Source organism: Kwoniella bestiolae, chromosome 2 (genome assembly GCF_000512585.2).
Source record: "Kwoniella bestiolae CBS 10118 chromosome 2, complete sequence".
NCBI classification, from domain to species: domain Eukaryota; kingdom Fungi; phylum Basidiomycota; class Tremellomycetes; order Tremellales; family Cryptococcaceae; genus Kwoniella; species Kwoniella bestiolae.
Window position 1 is genome coordinate 602,145 of NC_089242.1, and position 15,552 is coordinate 617,696.

The 15,552-nt window shown below is 48.1% G+C and overlaps 6 protein-coding genes across 6 annotated transcripts; 4 read left to right on the plus strand and 2 right to left on the minus strand.

Moving 5' to 3' along the window:
- Nucleotides 1-162: 162 nt before the first annotated feature.
- On the plus strand, nucleotides 163-2,540 carry I302_103363 (uncharacterized protein; the record flags this gene model as incomplete). Its single annotated transcript, XM_019188732.1, has 7 exons — nucleotides 163-354; nucleotides 473-742; nucleotides 830-909; nucleotides 988-1,067; nucleotides 1,144-1,445; nucleotides 1,580-1,849; nucleotides 2,019-2,540. The coding sequence occupies 7 exons, from the start codon at nucleotides 163-165 to the stop codon at nucleotides 2,538-2,540; spliced, it is 1,716 nt and encodes a 571-aa protein (XP_019048294.1).
- Nucleotides 2,541-2,876: 336 nt separating this feature from the next.
- On the minus strand, nucleotides 2,877-4,733 carry I302_103364 (uncharacterized protein; the record flags this gene model as incomplete). The annotated part of the gene is made up of 7 exons (XM_019188733.1): nucleotides 2,877-3,010; nucleotides 3,111-3,183; nucleotides 3,284-3,611; nucleotides 3,699-3,736; nucleotides 3,807-3,950; nucleotides 4,054-4,511; nucleotides 4,643-4,733. The coding sequence occupies 7 exons, from the start codon at nucleotides 4,731-4,733 to the stop codon at nucleotides 2,877-2,879; spliced, it is 1,266 nt and encodes a 421-aa protein (XP_019048295.1).
- Nucleotides 4,734-5,114: 381 nt separating this feature from the next.
- On the plus strand, nucleotides 5,115-7,290 carry I302_103365 (uncharacterized protein; the record flags this gene model as incomplete). Its single annotated transcript, XM_019188734.2, has 6 exons — nucleotides 5,115-5,905; nucleotides 6,000-6,299; nucleotides 6,450-6,578; nucleotides 6,647-6,807; nucleotides 6,883-7,195; nucleotides 7,254-7,290. 6 exons carry the CDS (start codon nucleotides 5,115-5,117, stop codon nucleotides 7,288-7,290), a joined length of 1,731 nt encoding a protein of 576 aa, XP_019048296.2.
- Nucleotides 7,291-7,468: 178 nt separating this feature from the next.
- I302_103366 (uncharacterized protein) lies at nucleotides 7,469-7,763 on the minus strand (the record flags this gene model as incomplete). Its single annotated transcript, XM_019188735.1, has 2 exons — nucleotides 7,469-7,550; nucleotides 7,612-7,763. 2 exons carry the CDS (start codon nucleotides 7,761-7,763, stop codon nucleotides 7,469-7,471), a joined length of 234 nt encoding a protein of 77 aa, XP_019048297.1.
- A 1,925-nt stretch (nucleotides 7,764-9,688) lies between these two features.
- Nucleotides 9,689-12,064, plus strand: I302_103367 (T-complex protein 1, beta subunit; the record flags this gene model as incomplete). Its single annotated transcript, XM_019188736.1, has 9 exons — nucleotides 9,689-9,709; nucleotides 9,778-9,889; nucleotides 9,973-10,464; nucleotides 10,540-10,617; nucleotides 10,689-10,777; nucleotides 10,859-11,116; nucleotides 11,214-11,574; nucleotides 11,843-11,954; nucleotides 12,016-12,064. The coding sequence occupies 9 exons, from the start codon at nucleotides 9,689-9,691 to the stop codon at nucleotides 12,062-12,064; spliced, it is 1,572 nt and encodes a 523-aa protein (XP_019048298.1).
- Nucleotides 12,065-12,429: 365 nt separating this feature from the next.
- I302_103368 (uncharacterized protein) lies at nucleotides 12,430-15,531 on the plus strand (the record flags this gene model as incomplete). Its single annotated transcript, XM_019188737.1, has 3 exons — nucleotides 12,430-12,470; nucleotides 12,523-14,043; nucleotides 14,112-15,531. 3 exons carry the CDS (start codon nucleotides 12,430-12,432, stop codon nucleotides 15,529-15,531), a joined length of 2,982 nt encoding a protein of 993 aa, XP_019048299.1.
- Nucleotides 15,532-15,552: the final 21 nt, after the last annotated feature.

Below are 15,552 nucleotides of genomic sequence, written 5' to 3' on the forward strand. Positions count from 1 at the left end.
GATTCAACCAAGCAAACATACTACGACTTACAGAACGAACCACATCAACTTAGGACCGAAACAACGACCCACTCGACCCACCTCGCCACCACGACCTCCCTCACTCGCGCCCTAGGCGCCTTCCCCTCTCTTCTTAAATCTATCATCCCAAAGACATTTAAAATGACCATCGAGCCTATAGCCAGTACCAGCTCTCTCCCCCAAGCAGCCGACCAGAAAGAAGAGGTGTTACCGAAATATACGATAAATGAGAATAACGTACCGCTCCATGAGAAATTAGGCGGATACGATTTCTACAGGTCTATTGGAAGTCCGAAATATGTTGTGGCTCCTATGGTCGATCAGAGTGAATTGGTAAGTTATGGTGCACATTGCACAGCTTGTTACTTGCAGACTTATCAGTGGACCTCGATCTGAAGAAGCTAGATAAGTTAACCAGTTCAGCTAATAACATTATCCTTTGACTGACTAGGCATGGCGACTACTCTCCAAATCTCCCTTACCTCCCGCCCTAGCAGGACCAAGCACGACCATAACCACCTCAACAGGGAAGAAGCTCACTCGATGCCCTGGTGGGACCCACGTATCGTACACGCCCATGATCCATGCGAAAGTGTTCTTAGAAGCCAAAGGTGAGGGTAATAAAAGGGGAGATGGACAGTTTAATTTGACGTTCGACGAGGAAGGTGGAGAGGGGCCGATACTGGGGATAGAGGGTGGAGATAGACCTGTGATAGCTCAGGTGAGTATACATCCTCACTTTTTCAAGTGGAAAATTGTTCTTGTGGCTAAGTTGAGACATCCCATATACTGATAATATGGCGTACAGTTCTGTGCAAATGATCCGGAAGTGCTCCTTGAGGCTGCTCAGAAGATCGAGCATCGGGTAGATGCGGTGGATATCAATTTGTGAGTAAAACTCTCAGCCAGACTTGATGTTCGTCTGTGAAACCTCTTCGACAATGATATTGACGTTGTGCTCTTTAGTGGTTGTCCTCAAGGTATAGCCAAGAGAGGACATTATGGTTCATTCTTACAAGATGAATGGGATCTAGTGTACAAATTGAGTAAGTAATATCTTCCCATCAATCTAGTTTTTCAACCCAAATCAAACAGACAAGTTGACTTTATGAGCGGCACCAGTAAACACCCTCCACATCAACCTCAAAGTCCCCGTAACAGCCAAATTCCGAATCTTCCCCTCTTTAACCAAAACCCTAGCCTACGCCAAAATGATGGAATCTGCCGGTGCCCAGATCCTCACATGTCACGGAAGGACGAGAGAGATGAAAGGGCAATTCACGGGACTAGCAGATTGGCAAATGATCAGGAAAGTGAAAGAACATGTCAACGTGCCGGTGTTTGCGAATGGGAATATACTGTATTATGAGGATGTGGAGAGGTGTTTGGAGGTTACGGGATGTGATGGGGTGATGTCTGCTGAGGTGAGTTCTGGTTTCTCTTCTCGACATCAGCTGTTCCGTATCCATGGGACTATCAAGCAATATTTTGGAGAGGCTTGACGGACCATTTGGGAGACACTTGAACTTGACCGGGGACTGACGATTGTCGCTTATAGGGAAACCTATCAAACCCCGCTCTATGGCTTCCTCCCTCACATCCACACTTCCACCCAAATATAACGATCCTAGCACACAGATACCTAGATATAGTGGAGGCTTTACAATCGGAGACCTCCAGGTCGGCCATCAAATCACATATGTTTAGACTGTTAAAACCTGTGTTAGATACCAACGAGGAATTGAGAGTGAAGATTGCTCAAACCCCTCTCAACGATGGGATGGGGCAATTTAGGGAGTTGTTGAAAGAGATTGAAAAGATATTGGAGGTAAGTTTAGCTCGAATCTTTCCGGTACGGGTAAAGAGCACTTTGAATGGTGCGCTGCGAGGTCGAATGTGCCCTGTGCCCTGTTCCTTCCTCCATCCGTGGCTGCACTACCCAAAAACATTCATGTATCTTCAAGCTGACTCACTGACATTCCACTTTCACGTAATAGCCCTCAGTCCAAGAAGCAGGTCCCTCATTCCGACCTCCCCCCATAGACCCAGCCACAGGGTACAGATCCCTTCCTATCTTCTGTGCCCAACCTCAAATACGGGCCAAACCCATATCCACCGAAATAGGCGGCACAGAGGAATTCGTCACCCGCCCAAGTTCACCCGTGGCTCCCGCATCAAGTATCCCAGGGACAATCCTATTTGACAGATCAGCACGACACGATCACCAAAACACCGATAAATGCATCAACGAGGAATGTACCGGTGTAGCTGCGTTACGATGCCCGACCAGAGCATGTATCACTCATTGTAGGATCCTTAGAGCGGTGGAGAGTGGGTATACGGAGCAGGAAGCTACGAAGGAGGCGATGGGTGGAGGGTTGGTGGGGATGGGATGTGAGGGGCATGAAGAGAAGGAGAGGGCTCGGAAGGAACGCATGGATAGGAAGAGGAAGAATAAGAGCGAGGCTAAGGAGAGGGCCAAGTTGAGGAAGGTGGAGAATGAGAAGGTCAAGGTCTAGTGAGGACAGGGTCGCAAGGAGAGAGAAGGAGTGGCATTTTGCTGAGGAACTTTGGACTTTGGACTTTGGCCTTTGGCTGAGGGAGTAGGGATGGTTGTAGATTGGTTCGCTTATTTATCACACACTTGTTGTTATCTTCATTTACATCTTGCTTTCTTTACGCGCCAATTCATGTATCGTCATGGTGATTGCAATCAGAGAAGGTCTCAAGTCGTTGTATGGGCCGCTCGGTTTATTGCAGATTCACGATATAGCCATCAGATAACATATTTGCATGATCTGTGTTCCCCATTCCTCCCTTTTCTATAAATGATGTGGTATCCTCAACGTAGAATACTAATCCACTTTCCACCTACTGACACTCTCATTATCGTCACCCTCCGCATCCAGTAGGAGTTCCAAACTCCATACAGAGAGGAACAAGGCTATATTGATCCATCTCCACCAAGTTTGAGATCCACCGTCTAGCACTGCGGGATTGTAGAGCAATTCATCAGTACAAACGTCGTACATGACAAGCTCCACGCGAGGATTGGAGATCCCAATGTGTACGAGGAAAAGATAACTCACGTAGTAAGTGGGTGTATACAGCTATCAAGATTGCTCTTCGATAGCTCAACACAACGGTGGTGATTCGCATGTTCTATCGCAACAACACCAGATCAGCTTCATACCTTATTCGTTAGACCATCGAACAGCTGTCCCGCTAAAACAAGATGAATGACCAAGCACAGAACACCTACAGGAGGCTCCTGACCCAGACTCCTACCATCCCAGAACCCCTCTTTCTGCTCCGCATCGACCGACAGTCCATCCTCATACCCCAGACTACTTTTCCTAATGACAGGAACGATCCGAGCTGCCATGTGCAGCACCGCGACCCTGTATATCAGCGATAAGAGCAGATGAGGCGGGAGAGTTCGGGAGACGCTGATGAATGAGGGGAAGGTAGAGTGGAGGGCGTAGTTGAATAATGATGAGATTGAGTCTAGTGATTGGGGGAGGTTGGAGACTGGTTGGCGTAGGGATGAGAGGGGGGAGGGGAGCCAGGTTGAGGCGTTTGTTCTTGGTCTGTTGGTGTTCGGTTATAATCAGTATGATGAGATATGGGCTGGAGAGAGTTGAGTCTCTTGGACATGAGGGTGGATGAGGACCTACTCCATGGCTGCTTCTACGCCTGATAGCCAGGCGGAGTACTATACGTGATGTTTTCAGGTGAATTAGCCGGACAATTTGGCAAAATCATGCCAGTTGGATTTCACTCACGACGACGTAGACAAATACAAGACTAGTCTCAAGTACATTCGTCCGTCTCAACGTAAACCCGATGAGAGAGAGGAAAAGCACAGAAGTGAGTGCGCAACCTAGCAGGAAAGCTGGCAAAGAGTTCTCGTTGGATAGTGGGAATGCCTGTAGAGACAAAGTCAGTCACCCATCTCTCCGAACTGACTTTACCCAACGGCCCAATCATTTGTAAATACAATAGTCAGAGTAGCGAAGTAGCTCAACTTACCTTGATGATCCCAGCCAATCCAGCACAATAAACGAGCGCAGCAAGAATCAACCCAAACAAACTCCTCCATTCTATACTCCCCTCATCGTTATTCTCCTCCTCGTCCGCCCATCCCTTTCCTACTCTCCCTACAACCTGAACAACAAGTAGTGTACTGATCCCCTCTAGTAACGTGAAGAGCGGACTGACCCATCGTAGTATCTGCGCGTAAACGAAGGGAAGGACGTCGACTAGGTAATGCTGTATTGGCGGGAGGATTGTGCTGGACGTCGAAGATGGTGGGTTCAGGTACCAGTATAATGTGAGAAGTACCAGGAAGGACGAGATGAATGGTGAGAGGAAGGAGAGGATGGAGATGATAGGTGCTAGGGGGGTGTTCTTGAATGCCAGACGCAGGGTGGAGTAGAGGAAGTGGTGCAGTGTGAAGAGGAGGGAGAGGAGGAGGAATGATGGGGGACCTGTTCATGTGAAAGAAAGGATTAGCATTTAATCCCCATTCGGCTGAGCGACATGAAGTACAGGTAGATATTGAGCAGTCCTTCCTGGGGCTATCTCGGTACTCTTAGCCTATGTTGGTCGAATGACTCACCTAGCAGGTCCAGTGTCATGGGTAATGCCAATAACACCTGAGTGAACGTGGCCATCCCCTGCGTAAAGGAGAAGAAGGATGTAATCCCCATTTTTGCTCGCTTCGCTTCTTCGAGTTGCCTCAGCTCAAGGATGGGTGAATGTAAAGCTAGTTCCAACTTCGCTGCTCCTCTAGAGAAGCTATTACGTTGTCTTGAGGATGTACGGGTAAGTTATATGTGGGAAGAGGCATAGATGAGAGATTGTTTTGTTGATTTTCCATTTCATTTCGGTCATGACGCGGTTGACATTGTTCGCTTCGACAAGTGATATTCCGGTGGTTCAGTTCATTCAACCTCTTTCATCGATCTTCTATCGTCTACATTCTACTGCACCTCGGACCAGACTCAGAGATCGACCTGTCAGAGAGGGATAGAGGCATTTTCATACGCCAGTCAATTTGCTCGGACATTAATTTTTACTCTTTCATCACCATGTCCTCCCGATTCTTCCCCCGATCAACCTTGATCCGCCCCTCTCTCCTTACCTCCCAGACCATCCGTCCAGTCCCCCTTCGTCTCCCACTCAGAACATACAGTACTTCCACAACCAGCTCTACCGCCCCTCGAATTAGGACTACAGCCTTCCTATCCATCGCAGTACTCACCTCTGCATATCTGTTGTACCAATACGAAAGTTCATCCTCATCCGAATCCGGTTCTACAGAAGGCAAGAGTCTGAATGAAACTTATGGTTTGAAATTTGATATCCGAATACGAACCTCTCGGAACGGAGTACAGTCATACGAATTCATCCGGAAATCTGAAGAAGAGGTGGAGAGGATATTGACAGAACATGAAAGTGGGAATAGCCATGTTGGACGGAATGGTAATCCGGTGGTACGGTGGGATACCAATTGGGTGGGGTCGAACGAACCTTGTGAAGATCGATTTGCGTCCAATCTCATTCCCAGGAAGTTCGGCTCTGCTCAACAGGCGAAGATTGAACCCTCGATAGGAGGGGGACCAGGGGAAGAAGGGAAAAATGATCTAATGTTATTCTCCATTATTGATGGACATGCTGGGGATGCTACTTCAAAATTGTTGGAGAAAACATTACATCCTACGATATCTGTTGCTCTCGCTGGGCTTCAAGCTGGATATGTACCTACGGATGTGCAAAGTAAATCATGGTATAATAAGTTGAATCCCATTTCTTGGTTATACAGCTACAGAAAGACGGGTTCTTGGAATTCTGGAAATGTAATTAGGACATTACAACATGCGTGGGTGTTTTGCTCTCTCCGAGCAGCTGATCCTAGCCAGTTCGCTTTGGGTGTGTATCAAGCTGAGCTGATGAACTGATTTTGCTATATCAAGATACACCGAGTTAGACGACCACATCTGCCAATCACCTATCAAACTCCTCCAAACTCTCAAACAACCTAGCAACCCCTCGGATTACCCTACACCCCGACAAACCCTTGTGGCCTTGTCCCAACCGGCCGCGTCGGGTGCATGTGCCATCACGACGTTTGTGGATTCGGAGAACCAAGATTTGTATGTGGCTTTGGCGGGGGATTGTAGGGCCGTTGCTGGATGGCAAACGAAAGATGGGAGATGGAGGTGCGATACGTTGACGGAGGATCAGATGGGGGAGAATCCTAGGGAGGTTGAGAGGTGAGTTTGGGCTTTTCCGGCTAAGTTTGAATCTGTGAAAGCAGATTCTCTCAGGTTGGAAAGAGATTGAATTACTGCATATGTATATCCATTAACGGATATCGTCCCATTGAGGACATGTCATGCTGATTCGTCCGCTGGTGATTTTAGGATGCAGAAGGAACACCCCGCTTCAGAACGAGATACAGTGATCAAAGGAGGAAGGGTTCAAGGTGGATTACAACCTACCCGAGCATTCGGTGATGCAGTATACAAATGGACTACAGCGCAGGGTAATGCGTAAGTCATGCTGACAAATTTAGAAGCGAGAACCATGAGATGGCTGAACTCCAATTCTTGATGTTCAGCATCGCCGAAGCATTCAGAGAAGAAGGCGATAAGCCCCGTGGAGTCCGACCGTGGAATAATACCCCGCCATACGTCACCGCCAGACCGGAAGTGACATATAGGAAGCTAAAGAATGAAGATGGAGATCAGCTCAAATTCGTGATCATGGCTACTGATGGATGTGAGTCCGATTCTCATTCTTCTGCAACCTGAAGCCAGGTGAACCCTCGTGAGGCAAAGCTAATACCAAAGTTAGTATGGGACCGCCTAACATCCGAAGAATCCGTCCTCCTCCTGGCCTCTTACCTATCCCATCCCAAACACCCTGACATCCCCAAAACGGACCTACCAAATTTGTACCCCCTCTTACCAGCCAATGGAGAAAGACCGTACCCCGTCCAAGAGCTACCTCAACCAAGGGATGAGTCCTGGGCCTTCGAGGGAGATACCAACGCTGCGACTCATCTGATTAGGAATTCACTGGCTGGAGCCAATAGGAAGAACAGAGCTGAGCTTTTGAGTTTGAATGGCAAGGTATCGAGGTGGATGAGGGATGATGTGACTTGCACGTGAGTGCGACTGCTCAAGGTAGAAATCGAATGCATGCTAACAGGGTGGAATGCTTAGGGTGGTATTTTTCGATGGTACTGTCAAGAAAGAATAGAAGGACGGTGCGATCTCTTTTGGGGATGGGATATTTTGGTCATTCTGGTTCGAGAATGTTTGGCTTGATTCCCTACATTGTGTAGTATACATATAACATATGCATAAAATCAAATACCACGATCCGCGATTGATCAGACAGTGACTGTCTATCATCCTTTCGCATCCCTACCTATCCATCACTCTCGTTTGTGCTGTGTCTCAGTGGCAAGGGAGAAGTACTCAGATATAGCTGTACTGTCCGGATCACCAGGAAGGGCACTTTATACATCAAAACTGATCAGTTTTAAAAGAGGTTGACAAGGTATGCTAATGTACTTACCGGCTAGGATCAGCAGCTTTGGTTATGCTCGATAAAACTCGATTGAAAAATCCACTTCGGTCGGTGGTAGTACTAGTGGCATTGGGTGATGAGCCGTTGGCAGATGATTGCGCCTTGCCAGCAGGCGAGGAAGCGGTAGTATCGTCAGGCATGATGAAGAACTATGAGGAAGTACGCACTATATCAGAGAGCTGGACGTATATGGTGGGGATATCTCTTATATACCTGATATGCGGTACCGGTCCCTCTGACTAACGCACGTTTACTTATCGTGCCTTCGTCAAAGCCAGATTTCCATTGTACGACGTGAAGGCGCAGGACTCGCGGAGCCGCTTTGAAGGCGAGGCAGGCTGATGTGGTCAGGGACAAGGTATCTTGTGGTAAAACCGAGAGAAGACAGGCCTTCGTGGAAGGCGGTTCTTTTCGATCGTAAGTCAGCAAAAAAGGTAAGGTTAAAATGCGGCGGACTTTCGGTAACCGAATCGAAGGCGAAGCATTAGAGTGTCATACATACCATTTTTGGACGTCTTTCTTCAGCGTGCTGCACATATCTCAATGTGGGCGAAGGAGTGTATGCATCTTCCCTGCGATGGAGAAACTGACTTCTGTATCTTGATCGAATGTCCGTACCATGTAGGGACTGCACATCGCCGCTGGGTTTGAAGAATTAATACAAGATTGCATTTGCCACTTCACTCAGTCTACCATCATCGGACTATGCATCATGGACTTCGATACATGAGTCACATACTCGTTCGTTGATTCGGCAAGACGAGAAATTGTACTCCTCATCGTCACCAGCCGAGCTGCCTGTGCGTTCTCAAGAAGGTGGTGCAGACGATCCACCTCCGAATAATGCGTTGATCCGTTCTTTCCTTGCCGCTTCCTTCTCTGATTCACAGCACAGCGTGGAAATCGCGGCGCCTGTAACTTGATCGGGCGGGAGACCGCTGAAAAGAGGATTATCAGTTTAGTCTCTTGGTTTATGTCAAGATGGTTGTCTTATACAGTCACACTCACTTGCAGGGGTTATAATGATCATCAGCGAAGTTGGTGAACGACTTCACTACTCCGCTTCCAGCCAATTTCTCTCAGATCGAGGATCGTCGAGTCTGGGGGGCACAGCCATTATCAGTGCTTGGCGAGCTGGGGGTGGTGCTGGTAGCAGTGGTCGCTTTGATTGATTCTCCAGACATGACTGGCCGTGCGCGATAATATGTGTTGATCTGGGAGTTTCGAGTCAGATGGGGTGTTAGTGATATGAATACGATTTAGCAGAAAGATAGTAGGTGCTAAATGGGTTGGTGCGTATTTATACCTCATTTTACTGGCAGCCAAATAACGAGCAGGGGTCAGCGGAGACTGACATTTCTTGATTTCGATCACAGGGACTTTCCCCCGGTCAAACGATCTCACTACTTCAGAGACCGATTCTATCTACATCTTCGTCGAGTCAAGTCGAACTATTGTCCCTGGCGCTGACAACCCTGAGGGGCTAGTGAATGAATCGGGTCCGTCTTACAAGTCCTACTATTTCCCAGATCTAGTCTCCGAACAATCATATATCCCTTGCTGAGTTATGAACGTGGAGTCAGTCAGGAAGGCCACTTTTCCTTTTGATTTTTCCTTTTGATTAGATCATGGTTGAATGCAAACTGAAGGCGGGTGCTGTGATTTTTCAACGATGAGGCTGTACTCTGTACTCTTTCTTCGAGTTTCAGAGCCCGCCAAGCGAGCTTGTAAGATGTTACCCTGCTCCGATGCTATACGCAGGTTTTATAGGCTGTCAAAGGAGACGAAGATGACAATACAAGCTTTGAAGCTAGGCAGCATCGACAAAGGATGCAAAGCTGACATCGCATGCACTAGCTCAGCCATATTATTTGCCACTCTCACTGTCAACAATGCCACATCCTGCTGATATTGATCTTTGCCACGTGAGGCATCAGTTGCGTCGCGCTTCGACCACTTTCTTTAGTTCGACATGAAAAGTTCATTGGACATCATATCATTCCGCGTATTTCGTTGATATTCCCTCTTCATCACCTCGTACTCTCAGCTATCAAAACAGATCAAGATGAACGTATTCGCAGATGAGGTGGGTTCAGCTGATAATCACCCGCCGACGTGTTCTCATGAGCTGATATCTTCCTGGAATATGACTAGGCCACCGAGGAGAGGGGAGAGAATGCCCGTTTGTCATCATTCGTAGGAGCCATGGCGTTGGGTGATCTGGTGAAATCCACTTTGGGTCCAAAAGGGATGAATAAGATATTACGTGGGTATTCTGGTCGAGCTTCTTCTTTGCTCCATCTCCCTATGACATGTAGAAGCAAGCTGATAAATCTGTCCCACTTTCAGAATCCGCTTCCACAAGTCAAATTACAGTGACCAACGACGGAGCTACCATCCTCAAATCCATCCATCTCGATAACCCCGCCGCTAAGATCTTAGTGAACATATCAAAAGTACAAGACGATGAAGTAGGGGATGGTACCACCTCCGTATGCGTGCTCGCCTCGGAGTTGCTGAGAGAAGCAGAGAAGTTGGTGACGATTCAGAAGATCCACCCTCAAACTGTCGTAGAAGGATTTAGGATCGCTTCGAAAGCTTCCCTCGAGGCATTAGAGCAATCAGCAGAGAACAACTCCAACGATGAGACTAAATTCAGGAATGATCTGTTCAACATTGCTAGAACCACTTTATCGTCTAAGGTGTTATCGCAAGATAAAGATTATTTCGCGAATCTCGCTGTGGATGCTGTGTTGAGGTTGAAGGGATCGACGGATTTGGAACATATTCAGATTATCAAGAAACCTGGTGGGAAGTTGACGGACTCGTACCTTGATGAAGGTGAGTGATGACATTTCCTCGATTCTCACTTGCCAGCACGTATCGAGGATTCAGCTAACAATCACAATACTATAGGTTTCATCCTTGACAAGACCATCGCTACTAACTCGCCCAAGAGGATAGAGAATGCTAAGATCTTGATTGCGAATACTTGTGAGTGTTTCGACTAGCTGCAAGCTGCTCGAGATGCGCGCACAACAGCTGACCATGTTTAAAATAACCAGCTATGGACACCGACAAGATCAAGATCTTCGGTGCTAGAGTAAGAGTAGATGGAACTGGTAAATTAGCAGAGTTGGAGCGTGCCGAGAAGGTGTGTAAGATGTCCTCTCTTTTGCATGTGATGGCATGGAGATATCCCATACGATGCTGACGCTCTGATTCGGTGTCACAGGAAAAAATGAAGTCCAAAGTCCAAGCCATCGCCGCTCACGGTGTAACATGTTTCGTCAACCGACAACTCATCTACAACTACCCCGAATCCCTCTTAGCTGAGAACGGAATCATGTCCATTGAGCATGCCGATTTCGAAGGTGTCGAGAGATTAGCTTTGGTCACTGGTGGTGAGATCGCAAGTACCTTTGATGCGCCTGATAAGGTCAAGATTGGAAGATGTGATTTGATTGAGGAGATCATGATTGGTGAAGACAAGGTAGGTTAAGCTTCCCTTCTGAGGTCCCCTTTCTCCTAAAGCTGGAGAACCACAACGTTTAGCATACCGTGCTAATTGTATCTGTATCGACTTATAGCTCATCAAGTTCTCCGGCGTCGCCGCTGGTCAAGCATGTACCGTCGTTCTCCGAGGAGCCACCTCGCAAATGGTAGAAGAGGCTGAGCGATCCCTACACGACGCTTTATCGGTCTTGTCGCAAACAGTCAAAGAGACCAGAGTTACGTTGGGAGGAGGCTGTGCAGAAATGTTAATGTCATGTAAAGTAGAGGAAGCCGCTCGTACCGTCAAGGGTAAGAAGGCTTTGGCGGTAGAAGGGTTCGCTAGAGCTTTGAGACAGATGCCTACTATTTTGGCTGATAATGGTGGATACGACTCGAGTGATTTGGTAACAAAGTTGAGGGCGGCTCATTACGAGGGAAAGACAGATGCTGGGTTAGGTGAGTTGAGTTCATAAGTACTATATCTGCCTCGTGTCCCCCCCTCCCCCCCTCCCCCCCTCCTCCTCCTCCTTTTCACCCTTTCCTTTTCCCTCGCTCTCTCACCTCTACTCCCACATCTCTCACCCTCGCCTTCGCGTTCCTACGCTCTCCCGCCTCATCCGCCTCGCCTCTCTGTCCCGTCCTCTTCCTCCTTTTACCTTGTCTCGTCCTGGTCAATTGTCTCGTTGCGCATTTCAACCATCTGACATCGATTTCTCACGCATAGATATGGACAAAGGTGAAGTCGGCTCCATGAAGGAACTGGGTGTCACCGAATCATATAAGCTCAAGAAGCAAGTGGTAGTCAGTGCCAGTGAGGCTGCGGAGATGATCTTACGGTGAGCCATTGGTTTGCACAAACTGGATTCCGTTCGAATAACTGATATTCAAATGGTCCAGTGTCGATAACATTCTGCGTGCTACCCCAAGACGTCGTGAAGCTCATTAGATGGGTGATGAATGCGCAATGCAAGGAAGGGACATGGGGCAAGGTTCATAGGTGTATATAGATTACGAGTAGGCAGACTGTCCACCAAAAAGCAAACATGCATTACCTAGCATTAGTCATAAATTGTAATTGACCATTACGAATTACGATCGCTATCATTTAGTGTCATTACAGATTTGTATTAGGCCTCTATAGCGTAAAAGTGGAGGTTTTGATTGTGCAAACACGCGACTGTTCTTTGTTCTTTGGGATGGGATGAGTTAACAAGTTGAATGATAAGTTAGCAACATAAACATTGCACTCACTTGCTCATCTATCATTCAACTCACTTTATCCAACTCATCATACATGTTCACTTCCTCACAATGACATCCACCCACAAATACCCAGACCTGGGCAAAACATCGTAAGCTTGCCCTTCCTGAATCGTACATGGGATAAAGCTAACACCCCCGCAGAGCAATGTTTACCTCCCTGCCAACAAACGAGGAACTCCCATTCCTCCCTCCCTTACCCGACACACCTCAACACGCATACAAATCATACCTCTCCGAAGCCTATCTCCTCAAAGCCAAGACTCCGCTGACCAGGAAACTATGGGAAGAACGATCAAACTCGCCTATAGAGAATAATGGGTCGATGAAACGAACGGATAGTTCAGGTTCAGGTTCGGGGACGAGGAAATGGGACGTAGAGGTTGATTATCCCGTTTTGACTACTAGACAAAGTGTGTTTGGTACTCCTCTGCCTATCGGTCGGATTCCCAGTACGGATTATCTCAAAACTATCAAGAAGACTCCGGTGCAAACTAAGCCTATGGCGGAGTCAGCCTCACCGGACAGTAGCTCGCAGGAGATCAGTCAACCCAATCCAGCAGAAATACCAATCCCTGAAGATACCTCTGACGTTCTGACGGTTGATGAGATACCACTTGGTCAAAGCAGGACATCACCATCCAAAGCGAAAGATACCATGCCCCTGCTTTCACCTGTCAAAACAAGCGAACCCAATCAAGCCCAACAACCAAGAATATCAGCGTCATTCAACCTCCCCACCCACATCGCCGAGGCTTCTTTACTCGCCGACCAATCCCTGATGGGCAGCGCATCAAGCTGTGCCGATGAAGATAGCTTCCATCTAGGTATAGACAAACTTAGACCAGCGAGAGCCTCAAGCGAGGAAAAGGAAGAGGAATCAAGATCAAATATACCGACCAAACCACAACCCACCAAATCCACTTTCCTTGCTCCCCCTCAGAACCCTTTAGATCAATCCACCATCCTACCTCGCTCACCAGCCAAGACAGCTCATTTGCTCGAACCAACAAATGCGCTCTCCAATATCGACCCTCCCTGGTCGGACGATTCGCAATCATACGAATCTTCCATCTCTTCCAGAGAAAACTCCATTTCACCCGAAAAGCCCTCGTCTCCATATATGACTCTACCCCACTCGAGAAGTATGAGAGAGTTCCCATCTTCCTCATCATCACACTCTATCGTCAATACTCTACCCAAAATCAAGCGAACTTTCCCCGCATCTTCATCTGGTCAATCGCTATCTTCGGTGTGCGAAGATGAATATCGATTTGATGGAGAAGTCAGTACATTGCTACCTGTCAGTCCAATGAAGACTGCTCATCTGCTTACAGATGCGGAATTGATAAGTAAAGAGAAGCTAGAAGAACAAGATGCAAGCTTTAGATTACCTCTGCCCACCACCCGACTTGGGCCAACGCCACACAAACCTTCCTTCATGAGCAAGACGCCTAGGAAATCGCCGCCTGCTAAGATGAGTCCTATCAAGACGATTGTGAGGGGTAATATCCATAGTACGAAGAGCGCAATGGAGGAAGGGGATGTGACGTTTGATGTGAAGGATTTGTTGACAAGAGTGAATAAACCGAAAAGAGCTTCTGGGACTGAAGAGAGTTTTGTGGATTTGTTGCATGATGATTTCATGCCTGAGGGATTGGATGCGTGAGTCAGCTTCGAATCTCCCTTCCAACTAGGGTAGCACAACCAGCTGATATGGTGTTCTACGTTAGGTCGATGATGGGTCCAGACGAAACGATGTTACCTCCCTCGCTCCGTCCGAGAAACGTTGGAGCGAATAGCGTCAGTCCGATCAAGCCGTCTTCATACGCTAGCCCTGTACGACTGGCGAGACAGACCGAGATATCAAGTCCCATCAGGCGATTCCCTTCTTCTCGCACTGCTCATAATCTCGCTGGTCAAGCCGAAGACACCATAGCCGACAAGAAAGAAGCAACCCTCACCAGGTCCAAAAGTTTGTCAAGGGTAGCAGAGATAATTGAACGAGTAAGATCTGAACGAGCTGCCACCCTTCATGCCCAGGTCCCCAAGCCCACGAACAATGTACCGGAAGAGGTAGAAATACTCGCATCGCCACCTAAGACAGCTATCAGGACTAGGACCTACACTACTGCCCGAACTCCCGCTACGACCACCACTAGACCAAGAACCAGTATGATGCCTCCTCCGCCTGGTACTTCTCGAAGAATCTCTCTATCCGCCGGTGCTCTGCCTTTATCCTCTAGTGCTTCTCACAAGACTGTTGAGCTGCCTGCTGCTAGACCTGCTCCTCGAATCTCGACAGTCACCGGTAAACGGTTGACGACCACCACCAACAGACCTGTAACGAGCACTACAGCTTCATCGAGATTGGGTATTACCGCCAGACCTGCCGTTTCCTCTCGAACAATGCTACCTCCGACTTCCCGAGTCGAGACAAAGACCATAACTGGATCATCTTCCAGTACAGTCTCTTCATCAGCTACTATCGCCTCGATCCCTACTGCCCGAGCTACCAGACCGTCAACCATCACTGCACCTTCCGCTAGACCGAGTATCACTACTCGGCCCACTACTATCACGACTGCCTCGAGGGTATCTAGACCATCGACCATCCGTCCAAGCGGATTACCAAAACCTGGAGAAGGCCCTACAGCTAGATCAGCTCCCTCCATCGAGTCAAGGTCGAGAGTATCAAGAGGGTTCGGTACGGATGCTACTTCATCTACCAATCGAAGTTCAGCTGTGAGCTCGAGAGTATTAAGTGAACTTTCGACTGGACCTACTACCGCTAGATCAGCAGAACCCATCAAATCTAGAGCATTATCCACACCTGCCTCATCCACTCTACCTAGAACAGCAGAGAAGGTACCTCCCCTTCCTACCTCCAGAGTCGCTCGACCACCCACCACTGCTAGAGAGGGCATCAAGAAAGGTTCGTTACCTGCTCCTTCAGGTGGTACGGCCGCGCAAAGAAGTAGGATTGGAAGTTCCACTACTTCCACTACTAGTACAGCGGGATTACCAAGACCTTCCGTGAGACCCACTGCAGGAATTGGGAAGAGCTCTGCACCGCCTACTTCTGCACCAGGGCCGGGGTTGAATGCTTTGAGAGAGAGATTGGATAGGTTGCATGCTAGGCAGGTCAGGTAGGAGTGGAAAGGTCGTTTGTTG